Source organism: Lycorma delicatula, chromosome 12, assembly GCF_047948215.1.
Source record: "Lycorma delicatula isolate Av1 chromosome 12, ASM4794821v1, whole genome shotgun sequence".
Lineage (NCBI taxonomy): Eukaryota > Metazoa > Arthropoda > Insecta > Hemiptera > Fulgoridae > Lycorma > Lycorma delicatula.
The window spans coordinates 12,809,005-12,833,620 of NC_134466.1; the positions used below are offsets into that span (position 1 = coordinate 12,809,005).

Sequence of the window (24,616 nt, forward strand, 5' to 3'; positions counted from 1 at the left end):
CTCAAAGGACTTTTATGTTGTAGATGTGTTTGTGGTGATGTTTGTGCATGCAGACATGATCTAGTTGCCATTCTCCTTTAGTATAATTAAGGTGTTTCTAGGTTTTGAGTTCTTGATGTTTCCTCTTTTAAATATATGGATTTAAAAATCTTTCTGGTTCTGGTTTCTCCAGAGTTCAATGAGTCTCTGTCTGTTTTCATTTGTTCACTTTTGGGCGGGCCATTTGTCGATGATGTCATGGTATTTTGCTCTGCCTATTTGAGTCTTGTAGTCTCCAATTAATTGTTTAAATGTGATTTTTAGGGATGGTATTTATGGTCTGGTCAAATAGATCCCAGATTTTTTCTGTTTCTTACAGTCTTTTAAAGATTTGTTTTTATGATTAGTGGGGGCATGGGTGTTTAGATGTTTTATAGATTCTATTAGATGTGTTAAGGGTATTTTAGATGCTTTGAAATTCTTGGGTATTATGTTTGAATTCTAGTATTTGAGTTTATTATTTTGAGGTTGACCATAGAGCCTGTTTTAAACTGTGGGACACTTTTCATCACTCTCTTCCCAGGTATACCTTTGTAGAGTCTATATCCTTGAGATTCCACGGTATCCTGGTTTGTTTTTCTTATTTCCTGTAGTCCCATGAGAATTTTGTGTTTGTCTATTAGGTTGGTTATTATATTTAGTTTACCAGTCTGCATGAGTGAGTTTACATTGTGTGAGGAAATGTACGTGATTTGCTTCAGTTTGATTTTGGATTTTCTATTGTTCTTGTTTGCGTGTGTGGTGTTAGGGCATTCCAGTGCTTCCAATCGCATGTTATCTTCTGAGTGGCTGTCCACCATATCAGAGTGCTTCTGCCCTCTCTGAACTCGTACTGCTTGGTTCAGCTGGTGGAATATCACTTAAAAGACCTTTCATAGTTGACTGTTAAGAGGTCACCTGTGCTGGGACTACTTTCCAAGTTACAACTGTAGGTATGATCTAGTGATGTTATAGTGGGTTTGATTGATGATAGATGAAGTTGTGAAGTTTGGATTCATTCACTGGACAATCTCCTATTTGTTCTGGATATATCCAGGTGCACCTCATGGATGCTCCGATCTAACTTTTGTTAAAGATGTTATTTTGGAGAAGTTAAAAGGTTCTATCCTAAACTTTACACCCTAATGTTATTTATTAAATTAAAACATTTTCTTTTGAATTATAGGGAACAAAAAAGCTTACTATTGTGTTCAGTTGTTAATCTCGGATCAAACATGATTAACCCCCTGGCTGGTCTAGTGGTTAATTCGTCATTGCAAATCAGCTGATTTCAAAGTCAAGAGTTCTAAAGTTAAAACCCTAGTTAAGGCAATTACTTTTATATGGATTTGTATCATGGATACTGTTGTTCCTTGGTGGTTGGATTTCAATTAACCACACATCACAGGTATGGTTGACCTTGAGACTGTACAAGACTACATTTCGTTTACATTCATACATACCATCCTCTGTAGTAATACCAGAAGGTGGTACCAGAGGCTAAACAGAAAAAAGAGGGAGGATTAAATATGACTGAGAAAGTATGGTTGTTCTTTGTTAAACTCATCTGAACTGTGTACATAACAGTGTAAAAACAGTTTACCTAAAAACTAAAAATTTCACTGGATAAACGAGTGAAATCCAGACTGATATCCGTGCCTTAATGGAATGTTGAGTAAGTGGTTGTCGTTATTGTTCTATAAGTGGTACAAATATACTGTATCAATGTGAGAAAAATCATTAATGCAACAGTAACTATGAAGAATCTGTAATAGGCTTAAACAAAGTTAAGATGGAGTTTTCATGCCCTCCAGGAATTATGCATTATCTTTGATTGTATACTTGAGTTTTATTTTAAAATAACCTTCAGTAAAATAATAAAAATTTTAGAAAAATGCTGTATTTAAAAATTACATACATATTTATATTTCTCAACGTAATCCCTGTGTAAATTCAAGCACTTGTCATATCATGATACTAATTTACCTACATCCACTTAGACGGTACTGTCAAAGTACTCATGCGTGAGTTGGTGATTATTTTTGAAGTATTGATTAGCTACCCAATTCTTCAAATTTGTGAATAGATGAAAATCAGACAGTGTCAAATAAGGACGTGGTAAAAAAATCTGACTATAATGCTAGCGTCATTGTGAGGTCATGCAAAAAGAACGATACCTTTTGTTAGCATCCCTCACTATTTATTCTGTATTGCTCCCGTAAGCTTTGTCAATGTTTCACAATAAACTTCTGCAGTTATTGTTATACCCAATTTCATAAATTCTGTCAACAAAATTTCTTTACTCTCAAAAAATTGTAGCAATCATTTTTTTGTTTGAATGGGTTTGTTAAAATTTTTTGGGATTATTCAACAAGTATATGCCCATTTATTGTTTGTACTGTTCTTTTGTCTCTATATTGGTGAACAAGATTCATGTCTTGTCTCCAAAAACAATTCTGTCAAGATATTTACTTCCTTTATTTGGTGTTTCTAAAAAAATTCAATGTCCCTTCCATTCTTTTCATTTTGTGGGTATCTGTAAAATTTTCAGTACCGAACATGCACAGCATCTTTGAAAACCCATCTGTCTGTTACAATTGCAAAAAGAGTGAACTTTGAAATTTGAGGAATATTTTCACCAATTGTGAAAAGGTGTTTGTTATTCAAAGCAAGTTCAATTGTTTTTTCAACAAGTTCATTACTCACAATGGATTGTTTTCTCTTCCTTCCTCGTCGTACACATTAGTTCGCCCTTCCCTGAATTTCCTGCACCTTTCTCTCACAGAACCATCATTAATTACATTATTACCACAAGCTGTTCAGAGCCGACATTGGATCTTGGCTGCAGATGTTCTTTCTTTCTACTTGCAGAAAACAAATGTCGCTATGTACAACTGGCAGGAGCCACAACAATCGCCTTCATATTTTACTTGGTACTACTCTTTTTATTTTATTTCTGTTTAGTTTCCTAAACCACCATAAGGTGGTACTACTTAAACAAAATGGTGACAAGCCTGTGTAACTATACTTAAGCTTAGTTAATGTCTACTGCCCATGCAGTGTGGTACTATAGAAATCAATTTGTTGTAACACCCAAACAGAGGTTAATTTATAATTAGAGTATGTGGTTCTATCTTAGTATCAAAAATGATGAGTGCCTAAATAGATAAACTTCAAATGAAAATATTTTATTTGAGGGGACCTTTTATCATAAAATTCAGCCTATTCAAGTTGCAATACTTACTTTGCATGTATTTACACATATACAATTTATATTATTACTGATTATAAAAATCTTTTAATTATTTTAATCAAATTTTCATTGAATATGTGTATGTCTGGTACCATATTCTAACTAATGGTTTTCAGTGACCCAGTAGAGATAAAAGTTGCATAAACATTCCTAATATTAATAAGCATCCATTGCCAGGCAAACTCAGGAAATTTAAGAGTAGTTTCTTTTTTCACTGATCTGAATATAGTGCTTCATGGCGAAAATTTGAGTGTTTTTCTTATATTATATTTACGTTATATACATTTTTTCTTATATTATATTTCAGCGTTTTTCATAATATAGAGAGAACTAGTGTTCGCTCATATCTCGACTCAAGTTGAGGAAAAATCTTGGGTGTCACCTCATTAGGCATAACTTGATTATCCAAGTGTTCTAAGTAATTACCCATCCCAGCAGATCAATTAGGTCTCGATTTATTGACGTTTTCATTTTTCATTATTTTTCTTATCATTTTATAATGTAGGTAGGATTAAGTATTTTATGATGCTGTTCTTATCATTGTTTCTCCTGTATCCAAGCAAATGCTGAAGCAGCAGTTCCTTTCATTCTATATTGTTTTTAAATAATGTTTTTTATTAAATCCGAAATGAAGAAATATGATGACAAAAAGTTGAATAACAAGTATATAATAAATTGTATTGTGTACTATAAGCAGTATATTGTTTGCATTGACGTTTATTCTATACTTATTTTTTATAAAATTACAGAAAATTTAAGTCTACAGTAGTTTTTTTTTAACAAAAATGTAAAAAAATAATAAGTGTAATAAATGTTAATGTAAACAATATAGTGTTTTAATTGTACACATTACAGTTTAGCATACTAATGTAGCAACAAAGTAGCAAATGCAGTTTGCTACTTTGTTGCATTTTGCCAAGAAGTACTTCATTCAAAGTAAAAATGTGAGCACATACAGCAAACAAACCAACGCACCGTGCTTCTAGATACAAACATTACGGCCAAAAACAGCGGTATTGGACATACTATCAGCATTTTTTTTTCATTCTGTTATGCACTATTAAATCTAATACACTTGAAACTAAAGCTTTCACAAAAACTATGGCTACATTTAAGTATACATTAAATATTAAGCTAATTATTTTTTTAAATGTATTGTATAATAATTTATAAAATTATAATTAATACAGACAAAAAATACAAAATAATTAATTAGCTTTAATATTTAAAATAAAAATAAAAGTAGTAAAACATATTTTAGAAAAGGCTTTTGATAAAACGTACTGTCAGTGAAACTGTATGTGCTGCGATAGCATAGAAACGCTTCATTCAAAATAAAAATGTGAGCACATACAGCAAACAAACCAATTCATCAAGCTTCTTGACGTAAGGAATTAAAATTTATTTACTTACTTTTCATATGTTTCCACATTATGAATTATTGACTTAATTAAATTTTTGTATTTCTTATCTTTTTTTTTACATTTCACAGAGGGGTATCTTTAGATATGTATTATGTGTATTGCTACCTTGGCATGTTTAGCATGCAAAATTATAAATGCATAAGAACTCACAAACTTCAAATTCAAAACTTCTCACAAACAGTGGAATGTTGAAAGGACTTATCCCAGGTAGAGGAAAATTTTGGATATGAAAAAATGATACATTTTTGTTTTAAAATTAGTACATGCATTTATTCTACAGTAATTTACAATATATTGTACTATATGATGTATCATAGAGATAGTTGTGCACCCCACTTAAAGATAACAGTTTTATTCCACCCTTAGGTTTCTAATCATCCAATTCCCTAAACTAGCAAGACACACATTATAAAGAAAGTATTGGAGTATAGTAAATACCTTCATGTATTTACTTTTTATGAGTTTAATTTACTACAATTTATCAGGTTGATGATGGTTAATCCCATTCTTTTGTCACAAACCATCTAAGTTTGTAGTATAGTTTAATACACTATCTAATATTTAAAGTCGAATTATCTTAAGAGAATAAAATTACAAAAATAGTTATGCCAGAAAATCTATTGAATTAGGTACTTTAAACAACAAATTGAAATTAAGTAATCCAGTATGCATATTTTCATTCCTAACTAGAGCACAAGAAGAATTTGGACACGAAAAAAAAATTTAAACAACAGATTGAAATTAAGTAATCCATTATGCATATTTTCATTCCTAACTAGAGCACAAGAAGAATTTGGATAAGAAAAAAAATAATTTGCTGATTCTTGAACTTCCCATTTATAAGAAAATTTGGAGGCAGGAGATTTCAATGAATATAATAACATAAATTTTAAACTAATTTGAATTCAAAAACCTAGATTAAAATTTCTTAGATACAAGATTACTTTTCTTAATTAATAACATTGGCAATAAATATTCATGCGACCTCACAACAACTGTTCTTTATAAACAGTTACATAACAGTATTCAGGAAGTAAAATAAATACTAGTACAGGTGCTTAATATTTAAAAAAATATACTTCATTAATTAGTGTTAACAATTAAAATGTCTTACTTCAACCACAAACCATTAGATAATTACCTTCTGATATTAAAACAAACAGTATACGATTACTGTAAAAATAATTTTACTCAAATTTTAATGGTACTAATAACGCATAGCATAGTAATGGAAAATGTCATACCATTTGAAGCAGTTCCATGAACTCAAAGCAAAAGCAAAACTCTAATAAACTCCATTGCCTAAATAAGATATCTCTACCAGCTAAACAGTCTGATTAAGTTTTAAAATTTAAATGTAAGCCAATTAATGAACTTTAAAGGTTTTGAATTGCTAGGCCTCAAAATATAAAAATCCTCAATGCTTAGATTAAACCCACACAGATTCTTTAGAGTAATTAGCCGTGTACCCTTTTGAGACCTAAATTCCAAAATTAATTGTGCATAAAGTTTGAACTAAAACTAACCAATCTGTATGATTTGAAAATTGTTTTAATTAAACCATTATTTTTTAATTTAGAAGATATTTTAGAGAAAAGAAACATTTAAAACAAAATCTCTGTTAAACAGCTGAAAATTGATGAAAGTAAAATTTTTAATAAGTTCAACTCCAGCCAAGATATGACTGACTTCTGGATCTTCCTCTACTTTCCACCCCTTTCAGAGTCCAACAAACACCAAACATATATAGCCATTATGATGTAAAAGTTACCCGGCTAAATCTAAGATTTTTGATCTACTTGATCCCAAATAGATTACAAACAAAATTTCACCTTTTTTCCATTCATTGTCAAAAAAAGGAATGGTAATGTTTGCCATTTGTTCTATACTTTCATTCTGGTTAGTATTTTACATTAAAACTACCAGAAAAGTAAAAAATTAATATTCTTAAATTCAGTAGTTAAAATATTAGAAAAAATTCATTAAACTTATTTTTATATATGTATATCCTTTTTTCTTTTTCAGTACAACAATATGCTCATATCGCAATAAAGAAAACGGAGGTAGTACTGGTCCTCTACCACCTGGTTTAACTGCACATGCAGTTAATATTATACCACAAACAGTTATGTACCGTAACAGCTGAATTATCATTATATAAAATGTGTTCAAAAAAAAAAAACAGGAAGAAAAATATAAACAGCAACTACTTCTAATTATGCTTCTACTTCAATAGAATTATACATATTGTGAGTTAATAATAATTTAATTAATCAACTTAAATTTTATATGAATGCTGCAATGAAGTATCGTTTACATCGCATTATATATATATATATATATATATGATATTTTTTTCTTATAATTGCAAGTTGTAACAATATGTTGAATGATTACATGGAAGAAAAAAGAATATGATCTCGTGATTTTATGTGATAAGATTTTTTTATTTATTTATTTTTTTTTCCTAATGAGGATGTATTTATTATTAGCCTGTAAAAAAAGCTCTCTTGTTTATAGTATTAATTTTTTTTTAATCAATTTACTTTTTTAATTTTAAAATATTGATGTGTATGGTTTTATAGGTTCAGAATTTAAACTTTCTTATCAATTTTGCAACGTATATTTTAATGATAAAAATAAGAAGGGAAACTTTTTTGTAGTTCAGTTAGCTCCTTGCTAATTATAACAGTTCTCTGTTCTAGATGCTGTTCATTTAATTTCAGGTCGTATAGCTTAAAATTTAATAAATAATTTTTAACAGGTGATCTTTAAGTTTAACCAGTTAAAATAGGTATTCATTTTACAGCTCAGGAAAGAAAAAAACATTATTACCTCATCATATACCTTCGCTTCCGTATCTGTACAGATTAGAGTCTGATTCTGTATGTATTTTTCTTATGAATCTCTAAATCTTTTCCTCCCAAAAAGTATATACATAATACCTTGTTTTAATTTAGGTGGCCATAAGAATATTGTAGATACAGTTTGTTTACCGCTGATCTCAAATAGGAATTGCCTATTGCGAAAAGTATTTTCATATCGCTATTAATCACAGGATCCATCGTAAAAGAAAACTTCTTTTGAAGAATTAGATCTAGTTTATGGAGAAAATTTAGTTTTGCATCGTATAAATATTTTTGTTTATTTCATGATTTTTATAAGTTGCAATTTGTTTGAAGAAAGCACAAAGGAATTACAGAAAATTATTTATAAAAATTATTCCTTCTTCCAAGTGTTTTCCTGTTGGTGTAATCTCAGCATTCCGTAACTTGATAAAGAGAAATACTGTGCGTTTTGAAAGTTGCTGTAAACTGGAATTACGGAAATGTAATGAAACTTTTTTAATTATTACTTTCTATTTATATTTAATTGTTTTACAGAAACTGATATTACAATAACTGGAATAGTTTACAAAAGATGTTGAAAATGACCTCCTCCAACATCAGTACAACACGTTTCAGTTTGTTTTCAAACACCTCAACCAGCTGTTGTACTGGAATGTTGGTTTTTAGTCCCTCAGTTGTGCATGGTCTGTTGCGATACACTGTTTATTTCACTAACCCCCCTCCTTAGAAAGTAATCTGAGGAGTCAGATTGAGCGATCATGCAGGCTACAAACCCCTCAAAATGTTTTGTTCACCGAAAACATTTTGTAAAAGTCATTAACCTGTTAGCTGTATATGCTGTGATACCATCTTGTTGCAACTAATCCTGATTGATTTCCATTTTTGTTAATTGATTAATGAAGTTTGTTAAACAGCATAATAACAATTACTAATAACTGTGTTTTAAAAAAAGATTGAACCCACAATGCGCTTTCTACTTATACTGACTCAGACTCCAGTTTTCATGTCGTGTAATTCATGGGGATTAGCCGTCAACCACGTATATTTTGTGAATTAACATACCCTTCCAAATGAAACCTCAATTCATTTGTAAAAAACATAATGTCAAGAATTCAGGGATACGTACAGAATTTTGGTTAATGAAAAGTTTAAACTGTTGACAATAATTTAATCTTTTAGCATGATTTGTAGGTTTCAGTTCTTGAACATGCGTTACTTTGTTGGGTAAAGTTTCAATTCTCTTACAACTTTATGTGCAGTAGCAGGTCTAATACTTTGCTACTGTATTAACTTGCACGTTGAATTTGATGGACTTTCAGCTGTAGCATCCAAAATATCAAGCAGCTTCTGTTCATTTAGTTTAGGTAGTCCTCCGCTTCGATCAGCGTCTTCAACAGAGCCTGTTGCCTGAAATTTTTCGATAAGAGTTCAAACTGCATTGTGTAGAAGAACAGGAGTATTTGGAAACTTTTCAGAAAACTTGTACTTTACTAAATCTGTATACTTATCACCTTTACAAAAGACATGTTCAACAAGAAAATTGCATTCCTCTACCAAAAGAACAGTTACATTTCTTGCAACTTTTGTTGTGATAAATGAAATTACTCAGTACAAAACAAATCGCATTCAATCACAATTCAACAGCTGATGTCTTAGTTTATGCTGAGCATGTGCAACAAACCCACAGGGCAACCAACCTAACACTGAAAGAACAGAATGCACCACATAATTCTAAAGCATACTACACAGCAACTTTCCAAATGCAGTGTACTATAAATTAGTGTTCAAGTAAATTTAAGAGCAATGTTTTTCTATGTTGTTTTTTTCCTATTATTATTATTATTTTTCTATGATGTCACTCGAGTAAGAAAAAGACATAAAAATGATTCCTTAGACTATTTTGATTAATATAAGGAAAAAATCTATGATGGGTGCAGACTGTTAAAAATAAAAGAATAATTTAATTTCATGTAATAGCCCTTCTAAATGGGATCCAGTCAAAATTCTGCTGGATGAATAATTATGAAATAATTAATATGAAATTATTCATTAACTGGTAATAATGCTTTTTTTTTAAATAGCAACTGTTTTTTAATGATTTTTCATTTTATGATGTATTTGTCTAAAAGTAAATGTAATACATCACGACCAGACTTATATGTTGACCAGGAAAGTGCTGTTATAATTTCTTGGAAGGATCAAGGAAGATTTTTATTAGCAGAATTAAAATATAAAATTTATTAATAAAAAAAATTAGTTTTTATATTCCTTATTACGATATAACTGATAATGCAACTTACTGAAGGTAATCAATAAAATCTATTATAAAGTAACAATTTTGTTTGTTAGATGGTTTGTTGTTAAACATAGGGATTTTTAGAAAAATATTGCATATAGTATTAAAAAAAAAAAAGTTAAAAATTTATGAATTAAAGAGAGCAGACAGTTTAAAAATTACCCACAGTCTCGAAGATTTATAACCTGTATTGCTGTGTTAAAATTAATGGTGAAGTGCAGTATAATATGTTAAGCCAAAGTGATTGATGATTGCACATAGTTAATAATTTGTAATAAAAGATAAATGAATATGTATTTCAATTTTATTCTAATTCTACAGTTTTAGATGAGTGTTACTGAACTAGTTTGTTAGCGAGAGTACACTTGCATCATCTTCATTCAGAGGCTTAATATCTTTTGTTTATATATATTTATTCTTTTAATCAAGTCATTCTATCTTTATAATTTTAAATAACCAACTAATCTTAAGAGATGGATTATTTATATCCACATCAATTTGATTTTCCACTCGCTGTGTCAGGGTCATTTACAACCCCCTTATGTTAAATTTTTCTGCTATAGTTTCTTACTTAAAGATTTGGTGATCTGTGTGAACCAGTTTATTGAATGTACTTTTGGCTGTTGGTATGCTACTATTTTGAGTCGTTCCAGATATTAATAAGATCATCAAGTTATAAGGGAGTAAGTTAACTCTTATGATTATTTGTAATTAAAATTTTTAACTGAAAGCAGGCCACTTATTCTTTTACCAAAAGCATAATATTTATTTAGTACATACGGTTGCATTTCATTAGTAATGTGTGTATTACATCTGTGTTATTTTCAGTGGTTTTTTCATCTTTTTTTGCCAGATCATATAAAAAAGGAATTCACTCCATTTTATATAATCTGTATTGTCTTTGACAGGTCATAATAGTTGTTTACATTCAGGGATTGTATTTCAGCTCAGGGTTCATAATTCATTTTTTCTTAATAATACTAGTATTGTTATGTATTAAATTTAATGGAGTATCTCCAATATAGTTTTGATATTTAATGTAAATAGTATAAAATTTATTTAATAACTGTACAATAACTTAAACATTATTACATAATTATTTTATGTTTAATAATGTATTTTGATTTTTAATACTCATTTATTAATTGTTATTTATAATTGTATGCAATATATTTATTGTTAAAATTTAACTGAATAAGAATTAATAACAGTATAAATTTGACTGTCTCGATATGAACAGCATTATTCAAGCAGAATTTTAAGACTGTGTAGATAGCTCTATTCACAGTGGTTCAATTCCAAAAATGAATGATGTATATCATTCATTTCCATTCTCGGAGGAAATGAAAATTGATTGGAATAATAATTTTTTTTTTTTAGAATAATTATAGCTTGTGTAGCAGGCAAAATCACGTTGGATTAGATTAAAAAAAATTAGTTTGTCCCCATGCATTTCTACTTTTTCTCCTATTGGCATTATTTTTATTTCTCCTCCTCGAAATTACCAATTTTTATTAACTTCAGAACTTTAAGTTAATAATTTTAAAAACTCTGTCTTAATCTTATACTCCTTTTATAGTGTAAACCACACTGTTCTGCTATAAAATTTCAGAGCTAAATTTTTCAAAAATTATTAGTATTATTTTGATAATTTTAAACAATAGTTATATACAATACAATTTTCCTCATTTTAAAGTAATTTTCAAAAATGTCATTTGTACCTAGTACAAATGACAGTATCCCACCAGGTTGATCTCAGCTGATTTCAAAGTCAACAGTTCTAAGGTTCAAATCCTTCATCCTTCATTTACATTCATACACATCATCCACATTCATCCTCTGAAGTAATACCGTATAATAGTTCTGTAGATAAACAGAAAAAGAGAGAGTACAAATGACAGTCGTTCAACATACATGGTGTATTCATCATAGACCAATATGCTGTTCATTACTATTTTTCTGTAATCAAATAAACTTTATATATATATATATATATATATATATATATATATATATATATATATATATATATATATATATATACACACACACGAGGTTTGTTAAAAAGTAATTAGAATTTTTGTTTTTTGGAAAAAATTTTATTTATTCGTCTACATTAATGTTATCCCCTTCAAAATAGTGCCCATTAGATATTATACACTTATGCCAGCACTTTTTCCAGTCCCCAAAACACTTCTGGAACTCAGTCTTTAGAATAGTGTTTAGCTCTTTCAGCAATTCGCTTTTAATCTCATCTATACTTCTAAAACGACAAACGACGGTCTTTAATGTTCTCTTTAGGAATTGAAAAAAGTCACAAGGGGCCATGTCTGGCGAATATGATGGCTGCAGTATCCATTAAAGTGTTGTTTTTGGCTAAAAATTGATAAACAAGCAATGACGTGGCGCATTATCATGATGCAAAAGCCATGAATTGTTTCGCCACAAATCCAGACATTTTTTTCAGATTGCTTCATGCAGACAGCGTTGAACTTGTAGGTAATACTCCTTATTGATAGTTTACCTTGTGGCAAGAACGCAGGATGCACTATGCCATTAAAATCGAAGAACACAGTCAGCATAACCTTCACATTCAACCGAGTTTTTTTTGGTCTTGGTGATCCAGAATTTCAATAGTGTTCTGCATCGTTGTTGACTTCATTTAGCAACTTCCATTTACCACTGTTTTTGTTCGAAATTCAACAATTTTAGAACAGATTTCATAGCATGAGCCAACTGATATCCCAGCATCATCAGCAACTTCTCTGATTGTGATTCAGTGATCGTTGAAAATCATCTCTTACTTTTTCCATGTTTTCATCGGTTGTTGATGTACTGGGGTGTTCGTCATCTTCAACGTCTTCACGACCTTCTTGGAAACACTTATACCATGTAAACCCTTGCTTTACTCATAGCAGACTCGCCAAAAGCAATATTTAACATTTTTAAAACATTAATACACTTTATTCCATTCTCATAACAGAATTTACTACAAATTCTTGGATCCATTATTTATACAAATAAAAATTACAGATCGTACCAAAACACGTGTTATCCTTTTGATAGCTGACACCAGACTAAACATCCAATATTGCTAAAAATGTACAGATACTTTTCGGACATGTTTACCAATACAACGAAAAAATCTTGAGAATCAGATTAATACAACCTCCAAAACTTCAAAAATCCTCATTACATTTTTGAACACACTTTTGTATATGTATTTGTTTGATTCCTATACCTCTTATTAAATTAATTTATTTTGTTAGTATAATTTTCCAATTTTAATTTACATTAATTATGAGGTATTTTAGGTTTCTGGCTTTGGTGTAGAGTTACTTAACTTTTTAAATTTAGCATAAATGATCTTATAAACATTGTGATTTAGTGATGTCATTTAACTCCAATTAAATACAGTTTTATTTAAGGAAACAATTTTTCATAAGCTTAATTTTATTGACAAGAATACATTAGGAGACTGTTTATAAGCATAGACTTTTATGAAATACTCAAAAAAACATGTTTACTACCAGGAAATAGATTATATGAAAATTAAAAAAAAAAATACTATATTGAAGGACTGTAATCCTAAAAAATTCAAAATTTTATTGTACTGTCAATTATTTTTGGAAAATCGGACCCTGTGACTGAGGAGAATGTGTTGTGTTTAGCATTTTCTTAATTCAAGTGTAGAATACTACAGAGAAAATAAAGGTTGTCAATGTGTGAAAATTAAAGAAATTTTAGTTATATAATGATGGATGTTTACAAAAATTGTAGATAAAAACAAAGAATTGAAAGAAATCGTATTTCAAGTAGCATGCACTCGTAAAGTAGTTTTTAGAATCTCAAACAAGAAATCCTTAAATAATTTGTCAATGTTAAGTTATTATCTGGATTAATTTTTAATGCTTGTTAAATATTTTAACACTCTTTCATGTGACTGACCGCTATTTATTTTTAATACAGTTTATATGTTTTCTTTTACATATACCAGGTGATTTTTAAATATGGAAACAGCTTTATACTGAATATCTGAAAGGTATTTGGAGGCAGAAAGAAATGGGGTTCTACATAATTAAAAAACGAAAAATCTCCATTATGGTGGTTTTTTTAATTTTTGTCCACCATATTGAATCAAACTTAATTTTTTTAAATTGGAAGATGGACATGTAACAAATGATTTTGATTTAATATTTTACAAGAAAAATATTGGTGAAATTGGTTTTTCTTTTAATGCTTTCGTTGTCGAGTTATAAGCATTCAAAGTTGCAATAACAAAAAAATTATGTATGTTTACAATAAGACAAGGTGAAATATGCTGAATGAACAATTTTATTTAACAGTGCTATAATATTGATAATATAAACAATAACTAATAATTAACAACACAACAGCAAATTAAACAGCTATATCAACTGATATTTTCTTAATATCATATTCAAGATGTCAGACTAAAATTAGAAACCCACCGTATTGCTTCATTTTTTTTTAACTATGCTGAACTCCATTTCTTTCTACCTCCAAATACCACTCAGATATGCAGTATAAAGTTGTTTCTGTACTTAAATATCATCCGGTATAATTTATGCTAGGTAGAAAAAATTACAATTTGGCTTGTAAAAAAAAATAAAGGGCGATCATTCCACATCAAAAAACAAAAAAAATCATCCTGCTTGAAAATGTTATCCAAACATCCATTATTAAGTAACTTTCCTTTATTAAATATGATAAATACAGTGAGAGTCTGACAGTTGATAATTATTGGCAAATTTAATAATAAAAATAAAATTCACAAAAAATTTATTTTTAAATTTGAACTAGTCTTTAGTATAGGAAATGATAAGAGAAATTATGATTCATATCTGAAATTAATATATTTCTCCTTTAATATTTATGTTTTTATTGTTATAATATGATAGAAGAAAAACCAAAGGAAAGGAGTTGTTTATCGTGCCTTCTCGTTATTCCTATCTAGTAAGTATTAAATGTAAGGATTACTGAGTATTATATTATGTGAAATTACTTACCGTTATTAAGTAACCATCAGGGCCGGTCCTGATGATTGCCCAAACAGTCCAGATCTGTTGATATAATTAGGAAAAAAATTAATTATGTGTTGCAAATTAAAAGTAATTACTCAAGACAAAAAATAATTACTAAATAAAAATAGACGTCTCTGTAAATAATTCTTTCACTATTTGCTGAATTCACTGTATCAAACTTTCACTGTAATCGGTCTAAAATATTATTTCATGAACTTAAATTGAAATGATATTGAATTTTTATGGCGATGTGAACGATAATAATTCTTCTGTATTGTTTCTTTTTTTTTATATTATAAAACTCATTATTTCTGTGTTTGAAAAATTGTATTATTGCTGTGTACTTGTGTGTACTTCATTTATTTTTATATTCATTTACTTATTTGTGTTTGTAAATATATGATTTATATTAACAACAGTATTTTAATAATAAAAATGCAGATAAATTTATTCTTGACTTCAGGAGATAATAATGATCATCTCTTGAATATTATTTAATTTATTAAACTGACATTGTTTTAATAAAGTTGCTAATATGTATATATACGCTCAAACATTGAAATCGATTATTCAGTGATAAATCCAATTTATGTCTGTTTCTGAGCTTTGTAAAACATCAAAAAAATTTTATGGAATTTTTTTAAAATTTTTATGGTAGTATGCCAAAGTACATCTGGTCAGCATTGTTATCTCAAAATTGTATATAAATCTACTAACATTTGACATTTATTACAGCTAAAAGTAAATTTATTGAAGAATTTGTCACAAAAAGAAACCTTTTGTTTGAGGATATTCAATTTAATGAGCAAACTAAAGGGAAGAATTTTAAATGTCCTACCATCTAAACCTGTTCATTTTCGTATTTAAGGAAACATGGTTGATTGATATATGGCCTACCACCTTCTTATCTTTTTACAAGATTCTGCCAAAATTTTTTCCCTTCTGTATTCATCTTAAATCTTTTCATATCAAATTTACATGTCATAAATATCATCCTCATCTCATTGGATCTTGGGGGACACAAAGAGCCTCCCGAGCGTTGAGGGTTGCTCATTGTCCACTAGTTGAACAGATGAAATACAGATTAGGAGAAAGTTATTGACTCATCTAATTTTCAACATCCTCCTGCAACTTTACTTTAATAAATTAAAGAATTCTATACTTTATATGGAATATAAATATATATATATTATATTTATGCAAGATGTTTATCTATTCCTGGAATATGGTTATTTTACTGATCTGTTGTTTTTCATGTCATATTTGGCTGTTTCTAGAAATAGAAATTGTTTTCATTCTTTTTTATTTACCATTATAATGTTAACAAAAATGTCAACAGGTGATAATTTTATGGATCAAATTTTTAACCAGTGTAGATTGAATGATGCATTGCCATAAAAAAATACAATTTTTTAATATTTTTTTTTTTGTGATTTTTCCTTCTGATTACATCCTGTAGGCATACATTAACTTGTTTATGACTCATCTTACTGGAATGAATTCATGGTGGCCAAGATCCTTCAAATCAAATAAATTTTTCTATGGTTGTATTATAACATTTGAATCAGGTGGCTAGAATCTGTACCATAATGAGGGTCTTTATGATACAAGTGTTCAACCGATCAAAAGGCTACTCTCTTCAACTGCTGACCAATCAGAAGCTTGTGTTGTTTAATGTATCAGCTGTTTTTTAATTTTGATTTTAATCCAATTTAGTAGTTAGCAAGTAGAGAATAAGTCGAAAATATACCGATGGGTATCTTTCTGTATTACACTGTTTATCCTTTTGTTAATTATGTCTGATAATGAGGAAGAAATGATCAGCATTAAAGGAAAGACTAATAACCTACTGCCATAGAAATGTATAATTTAATTTATTTTTTTGAAAAATTAAAAATAAAATATTCTGTCATTGATTTAAATCAATAATCCCAATATTATTTCATTTGTAGAAAAAAATGCGAAATGCAAACATTTATAATGGCCATTAATGCACTATTGTGAAGTTTACGACACTCGCTAAAACTTATGTTGTAACTTACTTCACAGTCATGCATTAACCCTTTTATTCCACTCAGGAATATTTAGATCATGCTAATCCTGTCCAGATTTAGTTATGTGTTTTTAAACATTTCAGTCATTATCAGTGTAACTTATATGTTTCCTAGAATACTGAAATATTATGAAGCATGAAATATTTAATTTAATAAATATGCATTTATAATAAGTTAATCATATATCCACTCACCGAATAAATTTTATAATTTTTGAAGGTGTGATACCACTTGAAGCAGCCTCCTGGATGTAAAACCTGGCTTTCTTTTGTATTTCTCTCAAAAAAAATATATTTCCCTTCTTCCACTTGGTATATTCCGATTATGAAAAACTGCAGAGTCCTTACTTGAATTTTTTTTCATTCTTGTACATGAAATACTGCTTCTGGTTGAGCCAGTTTTCTTTATCTAATGTCGATGGTTGTCCAAGTTTGCTAGCTGGTACTTGGAAATCTCCAACTAGTTGTTCTGTTAATATTTCTCTGAATCTTTTGTGGGCTATTATATGTTTTCCCATGTTTTGCTGATGCATGTTATGTAAATGACAGCTGTTTGTAACACTTCAAAGAGCCAAAAAAAAGGTCACCGCCATTTCAAAGACTTTCTCGTAAAATTATAGCTTGCCATATAGTGATTGCAATATCTGCCCTTCCCATGAATTTGTTATATTCTCTTATCACCACTGGCTTTACAATCTCAACTATATCCCTTTTTGTTTTTTTACGTACAATCCGTGTTTCATTGTTGTAATAGGAACTAACCATGAGGACATTTCTTTTATCTCTCCACACCAAAGCAAGGATATCATAAACATGTCTGTTAGCTTTTGTCTCATGAAGTTTCAGATTTTTTTTATTCATTTGAACTGGTAATCCTTTTCTATTGCCCATTACTGTTCCAGTGAAATGCATTTTAATTTTCCTCATTTCAAGAGCCAACCGCGTACCAGATATTATCAATCCGTGAACATACGAAAACCACAGTCAGGATAACTTTAATACAGTCTTTCCACAAGATGTAAAACTTTGTGCAGTTACAAGCAGATCAGGTCTAATAAGGTAGAATAGTAGCAGCACTGAAATACAGTTCAAATGAATATATATATATATATATATATATAGCCACATTTTGAATCGAATAAAACAAAAACCTTTAATCCCCATTTCAAATAGGTTTTTGTTTATTATAACATTTTAAAATGATGCAGCCTTTAAAAGGTATACCCCATACTCTTAAGGGATATCCTCGCATACCTCATAAGCTGGAGTGAAGAATTCTTAGAATTTATTCTGCAAATAGAAAACAACATTTTTTACTTTGGCCTATCTTTTATAGTAGTTAATCTCTTGAAAAGACCGCTAAAAAAGGACTGGTAATGAGTCCATTTTTTGTTAAAATAATCTTCAATGGAAGGTTTAGGATGTAGAACCATGTTTATAATGTTACCAAAAAATGCTTTCATTTCTAGTAGATCAAAATCCTTCCATGTATGCCACATAGATTTGCAAGAAACAGGCATTATTTGAAAATTTCTCCTGTATGTGGTCATTAGCATATTTCATTGGCATAAAAGTTCATCACTAAAAAATAACTGGAAAAAGTATTTTCCTGGTGGTGCTGTATATCCAGACACTGTACTATAAAAGAATTTTGGAAAATCCGTTCTATTGTTATTACAAATGTAATCACCTTCTCTAACGTCATCAGTTTCCATATAACTTTCCTCATTATTACTACTACTACAACAACAACACTGCTAACATTTTCTGTGAGAAAATCCACATTGTGGGAAGGACTTCCCTGTTACTGTCCTCAGAATAAGAACTGAATTCATCTTCTAATGAGAATGCAGCATATATTTCTGCCTCTGTTAATCAACATCTTGGTCCAGCCATGTCCAATAAATAAAATATTATGTAAAAAAATGTCCAAAATCAGTAAAACATAATAACAAAATAGCTTCAAGTAACGTAAATCATAACCGATAAGTCACCATAATAAACACAAATATTGCTAAATAAAATACATACAAAAGATTTTTTTATAAATATAAAAACTAACTGGATGAAAAAATACATACGTATAAATATCACTAAGTGTCTTAAACAATATTGAATAACTTTGTATCTTGCAAAATAAACAACTAACTACAGCGACTTACACAACACGCACAATACGCAACATGGAATGGCTGCTGACTTGACATAACATGAGCATTATCAAACATCGGTCAAAAAATTGACTATTTCTTAGCTATCGATAGTTGAATTCCAATAAAAATAACAGTCAGTATTTAAAAAAAAAGCCACTGAATTGCATAAGCAGTTACACTAGGACATAACCAAGGTATTTGAATGGATTACATAACAAATGAATATGTCAGCCTTTTGCTGACACAAGTTGAATGGGAATTTTCAGAATGTCGGCTATTTACCAACATATGAGTGCAAAGGGTTAAATGCTATCATTATAGGCTCGTTGCATAATGCACTATTTAATTGTTATTTTTTCTTTGCTTTTGTTTCATCATCATCAGTTGGTGTTCTGTTTGGCAACAGGTCCCTTATGCCCTTGCACTTCATCCATTCCTGTCCCAAGCCTTCTCCTTCATTCCCTTGTAGTTTCTATTCTTAACTTCATCTGTTAATCTAACTGCTTCCGTTCCCCTTTTACTGATGCTTCCAATACACCTATAATCATGTGTCCTTAACCAGTTCTTTTTCTTTTGTGTACTTCCCATATAAGTAATCTGTCTTTTTTAATCGTGTTCATTACTTCCACATTCATCACTTAATCCATCATTCTCATTTTATCTATCCTTCTCAGTATCCACATTTCAAAAGCCTCAATCCAATTTGTTTCCCTCTTTCTCGTCATCCATGCTTCACTTCCATATGTAATAATTTCCTCTTCTTACTGAAGTCTTCCTTTCCTTCCTTTTATTAGATTGCTTCCTTTTTTTAGACTGCTATCTTTCCTTATTTTCTTATTGAGCTCTTTCAGTTACTATAGTCCTCAAAATTTTTTATTTTTTGCTTTTAATAATTTTATTCTAGCCTAAACAGATTATTTTTAATGACTATGTGACCCTCATAGAGATATTAATATCTCTAATGTTATTATTTTTAGTTATTGTTATAGAAACATGCAGAATAAGACATTACTAATTTGAACTGCAATAATTTATGTTGCATGACCTTTATATAAACATATAACTGTTATTATTGGAGAGGAAATAACATGACGTGTACTTTATTTATATATATATATATATATATATATATATTGATGTTTTAGATCATATAAATAAGTGATAAAATATTCTCTAGAGATTTTGTACTTCATCAGAATGTTTTGAGAAAATTTAATTAAAATATTAAAAACATGGAGAAGTATGTTTACCTTCTTAGTTACTGATACAAAATGTATGATTAACAAACACAAATAAAATCAAAATTATAATTATTAAATTAGAGAAATAATAAAACATATACATTAAGTATTGTTTATAGTGACATCGGATATAATGACATATCGGATATAGTGACCAAAAACTTGTCTCTTGGTTGATTTAGTATGCTATTACATAAATATGTATTAGTACATACATAGTATGCTAGTACATATTAGTACATATTACTAATATTATTATATTGCATAGTACATATTAGTATGCTATTACTTAAATACAGTATGTATATTGTTTATAATTACATCAGGGTTGTAGTGACATATTTTATTATCGGTTGAAAGTGATTTATTTTTTCTACTGCAATGCAATCTTTTATCACTTATGACGGATAGATGTGACTCGCCAGTAACATAGTATTGTAGCTACAGAAATACTTTGACGGTTAAAATGAGTCACTTTTCCTTTTTACCTGCATACTATAGTTCTTCTTTTTCTTATCTTATAATGACGGACGAAAGTGACTCGTTAGTAACATAGTACATATCTTTTATAGTGACATTGGATATAATGACCAAAAACTTGTCAGGTTAGTTTGGTATGCTGCTAATACATAAATACGTTAATGTATATTGTTGATAATGACATTTGGTTGTAGTGACATATCAGTTATTATGACTTATTTTTCCTATTGCAATGCAGCATTTTATAGTTTATGGACAAGACAGAAGTGACTCATCAGTAACGTATATATGCGTAACAGTATATATGCATTGTAGCTTCAGAAATATTTTGACTTTTTCTTACATATGTACTGTAGTTCTTTTTTTTAATTTTGTGTACCAGATTATTGTAAACTGAAGCACTCACATTCAATTGTTATTAATTTTTTGCTATGAGCATATCATATCGTGCGGGTACAGTATTTTATTTTACATATCGTGTGTAATTCATTCAATAGTGATTTAATTATGATTTCATAAAAAACTTCACAATGAAGGAATTTGTATGTATTATTGCGTATTATTTTTTTTTCTTTTATAATATATTTGCGAAAATAAATTAATATATTAATTCTGTATTACAATACCCGTGTAGATGGCATATTAAAGTAGTACCAGTAATCTACCTGAACATCGGTTATAATGACCTAAAATCATCGGTCCCTTGGAGGTCACTATAAACGATATTTACTGTATAATATTCAAATTATTATTTAAAAAACAATAGCCATTATCTGCCATCGTTGGTAAAAGCAGCAAAATAGTTTGTGTTGAATAAATAGTTTTTTTGTGTGTGTCTATTATATATATATATATATATATATATATTTGTGTATGTGTGTGTGTGTGTGTGTGTGTACTTTTTTCTCAATCAGAAGGATATGTTTTTAATTTATGGTGTCTATGTTAAGATTACAAGTTTATTGATAATTTCATAAACATTTATAATGTAATTTTTTTTTGTTTATATGACTCAGATTCATTGCAGTATTAATTAATAATAAGTAAGAGTGCAATCCATAATCCCATTTTCTGATGTTTTACATAGGCCTGAATGCAGTTTGGTCAGCAATTTTTCACTTTATGAATAACTGATACTTGTGCCCATATATATATGTATGGAATTATAATTTGCATTGTTATAAGCAGTTAATATTAATAATTAGTTATATGTAGTTGAACAATTAATTGTAGCTGTAGTTATATAAAATAGAATTAAACAGTTATAGTTTTTTAATTTAATTTTTGTAGCTTATTATTTTATATGATATATATTTTGTGATCGTATGATTGTAGTTTAGTATTTTACCGTATGTAATTATTACTGTAGTAAGCTGAATTAGAAGGTAATTAGATTTTAGAAATAAATCAGTTGGTGATTTTAGTATAGTTGTTGTAGTATACAAGTATTTTGTCAAGTTACAATTAGTTATAAGTATTTAATTATAATGATAATTATAATAGTTTATTATAATTATTATGGAGTGATGTTTGATATTTTTTTTAAATTAATCTGATTTTATTTCAGCCAATTTTTCAGGCTTAATGTTTTATATATATAAAGAGTATATTCTTTATCGTATTATTATGTATAAATCGGTTAATTATTTTGGAATCTAGAGTTTGTTTATTGAAAACATCAATAAGATTCTTTTTTTTAATTTTTGATAGCCTCTTAAAACTAAGAGGCTATTCATGTATCCTAAACAGGATACATGAATTTAAGATAAATTTTATTTATAGCAAAATGTAAACATTGTAATTGTACATAATTTGATGACCTTGATGGTGGAGCAGTAGCATTGCTGCCTTTTACCCGGAGGGTCCTACATTCAGATCCCAGTCAGGCTTAGCATTTTTCACACACTTGAAAATCTATTTTCAATAAGTAACTTCAATCAGGCATCAGTCTCCAGATGCCTAAAGGAAAAAGAAAATTGCAGTATAGAATGCCTTCACCAATTTGCTGAGCCAGTCTTTCAGTATGTGTCTGTGACTGAGAATGGATGAAAGTTATGGTACCCTAGTCATGATATCAATGTGAATTTAAAATTGAGTAATTCTGTTTGTGTTAACAGAAGAAAATTGAAGATGTAATTTTATTCTGAAATAAGTTTTTTATTAACCTGTGTAATTTAATTTAATTACTGAAATTTTATTTTTAAAAAATTAAAAGTGACCTCACCCTATTGATCCTATTATCCCTATACAACCTATACAATCTATTAAACCTATACAACCCTATACAATCCTATTGACCCTATTATCCTGTACAAAACGCACAAAAAAATTATTATTATTATTATTATGCCCTGTTAGCTACCTTATTATCTTTTCTCGCTATACTCATCCAGTTTTGGTATTTTCTGTGACCAGCATTACAGTAATCAGTCTTCTTTTTTTAGGGCTTTTTTTGTTTAGGTCCTCTTCGCAAAACTATTTATTTTTGTGGTTTATTCACTTGAAGTATGTTTCAGGAAAGAAAATTACTAAAGACAATAAAATAATTAAACCACATAAAATTTGAAAGTACTTTTTTTAAATTTGACAGAGTTGTCAATAAAAAAAGGTTTTTTGAAACTTAACTTGCCAAGTTGCTTAGCTCATTACTGTTAATAGTTACCTTAGCAAAGCCAGGTAACTTTAGCTAGTATATATACAAAATTAGTGAGATTTTAGTTAGATTATTTAGTGACAATATGTTTTTTTCTGGTTTGTCAATACTTTAATTTTAGAATAACTTTTTGTGCTACGTGGATAAATTGTAGTTATATATAAGGCTTAAGTGTATTATATAGAACTGATAATATATCTCTCTGAGTTGTATTATGTTTTTTATTGCATAATTTTTTGTTTAAAATATTTTTAAGTTTTATAAATAATAATTGTGTTTAATTGCCAAAATTCATTAGTTTTGATCAATTAGTGGCTGTAACATATACATAGTTCTTATTTAAAAAAAAAAAAAATAGTAACAATATTCTAAACCTGTGAATAATCTGTGTTATCAAAATAATTTGCTTGTTAATAGTGATTTGTAATTTTAGTTTTGTTATAGTGTAGAGTTAGGTTATTAAAACTATAAAAATAGTTGTGATTTTTTTTTTTTAGTTAAAAACTATTTTAGTAGAGTCCCTCAGTATTTTATTTATTTTTTTTTTTTTAATTGGTGTTTATTTTGGACTATAAATACTCTTTTTAATTTATATTTAATAGAAATATTAAAAAAAAAAAAAAACAGTGTTGTAATAAAAAAACCGGTTGAAAAGTGTTATTTTAAAATAGAAGTGGATTTTAATAAATAAAAAATTAGTATTGTTTCAATAATTAACTGTTGCAATTTGAAGATGTTCAAAACAATTTTATTCAGTGGTTCATGTGACTAGTAAGTTCGCTAATCATTTATTTAATTAGATATAGCAAACTTGCTCGATGATGTATATATTTACCATCACTTAAATATTTTTTAACCCAATCTGTAAACAACAAATTTGCAGAACCGATCAATTTGACAGACATAATATAAAAAAAGAAAGACACTATACCTAAAACTGACCCACTAAAATTAGAGTTAGCCTTTCCACTGAAAGTAAAATCTTGTTATAACTAGCAAAATTTAGCCTGTCACACCCTTCTCTTTATTATCCTATAGAGCCTGATTTTTCATAAACTAGGTAACATGCTAAATTTTTAACAACCGATTAACATTTTTTAACAACTCTAGGCCAATTTTCAGCTTCATTCATCTCAGGGACATATTATTCG

The 24,616-nt window shown here is 28.7% G+C and overlaps 1 protein-coding gene across 1 annotated transcript in view; it reads left to right on the top strand.

Annotated features, from left to right (window-relative positions):
- LOC142332735 (uncharacterized) overlaps nucleotides 1-24,616 on the top strand; it is a 63,297-nt gene that overhangs the window by 27,119 nt on the left and 11,562 nt on the right. Inside the window, exon 8 of the mRNA XM_075379340.1 lies at nucleotides 6,721-6,944. Within this exon, the coding sequence (XP_075235455.1) occupies nucleotides 6,721-6,841 (121 nt within the window). The 3' untranslated portion in view covers nucleotides 6,842-6,944. The remainder of the gene's footprint in view (nucleotides 1-6,720; nucleotides 6,945-24,616) is intronic.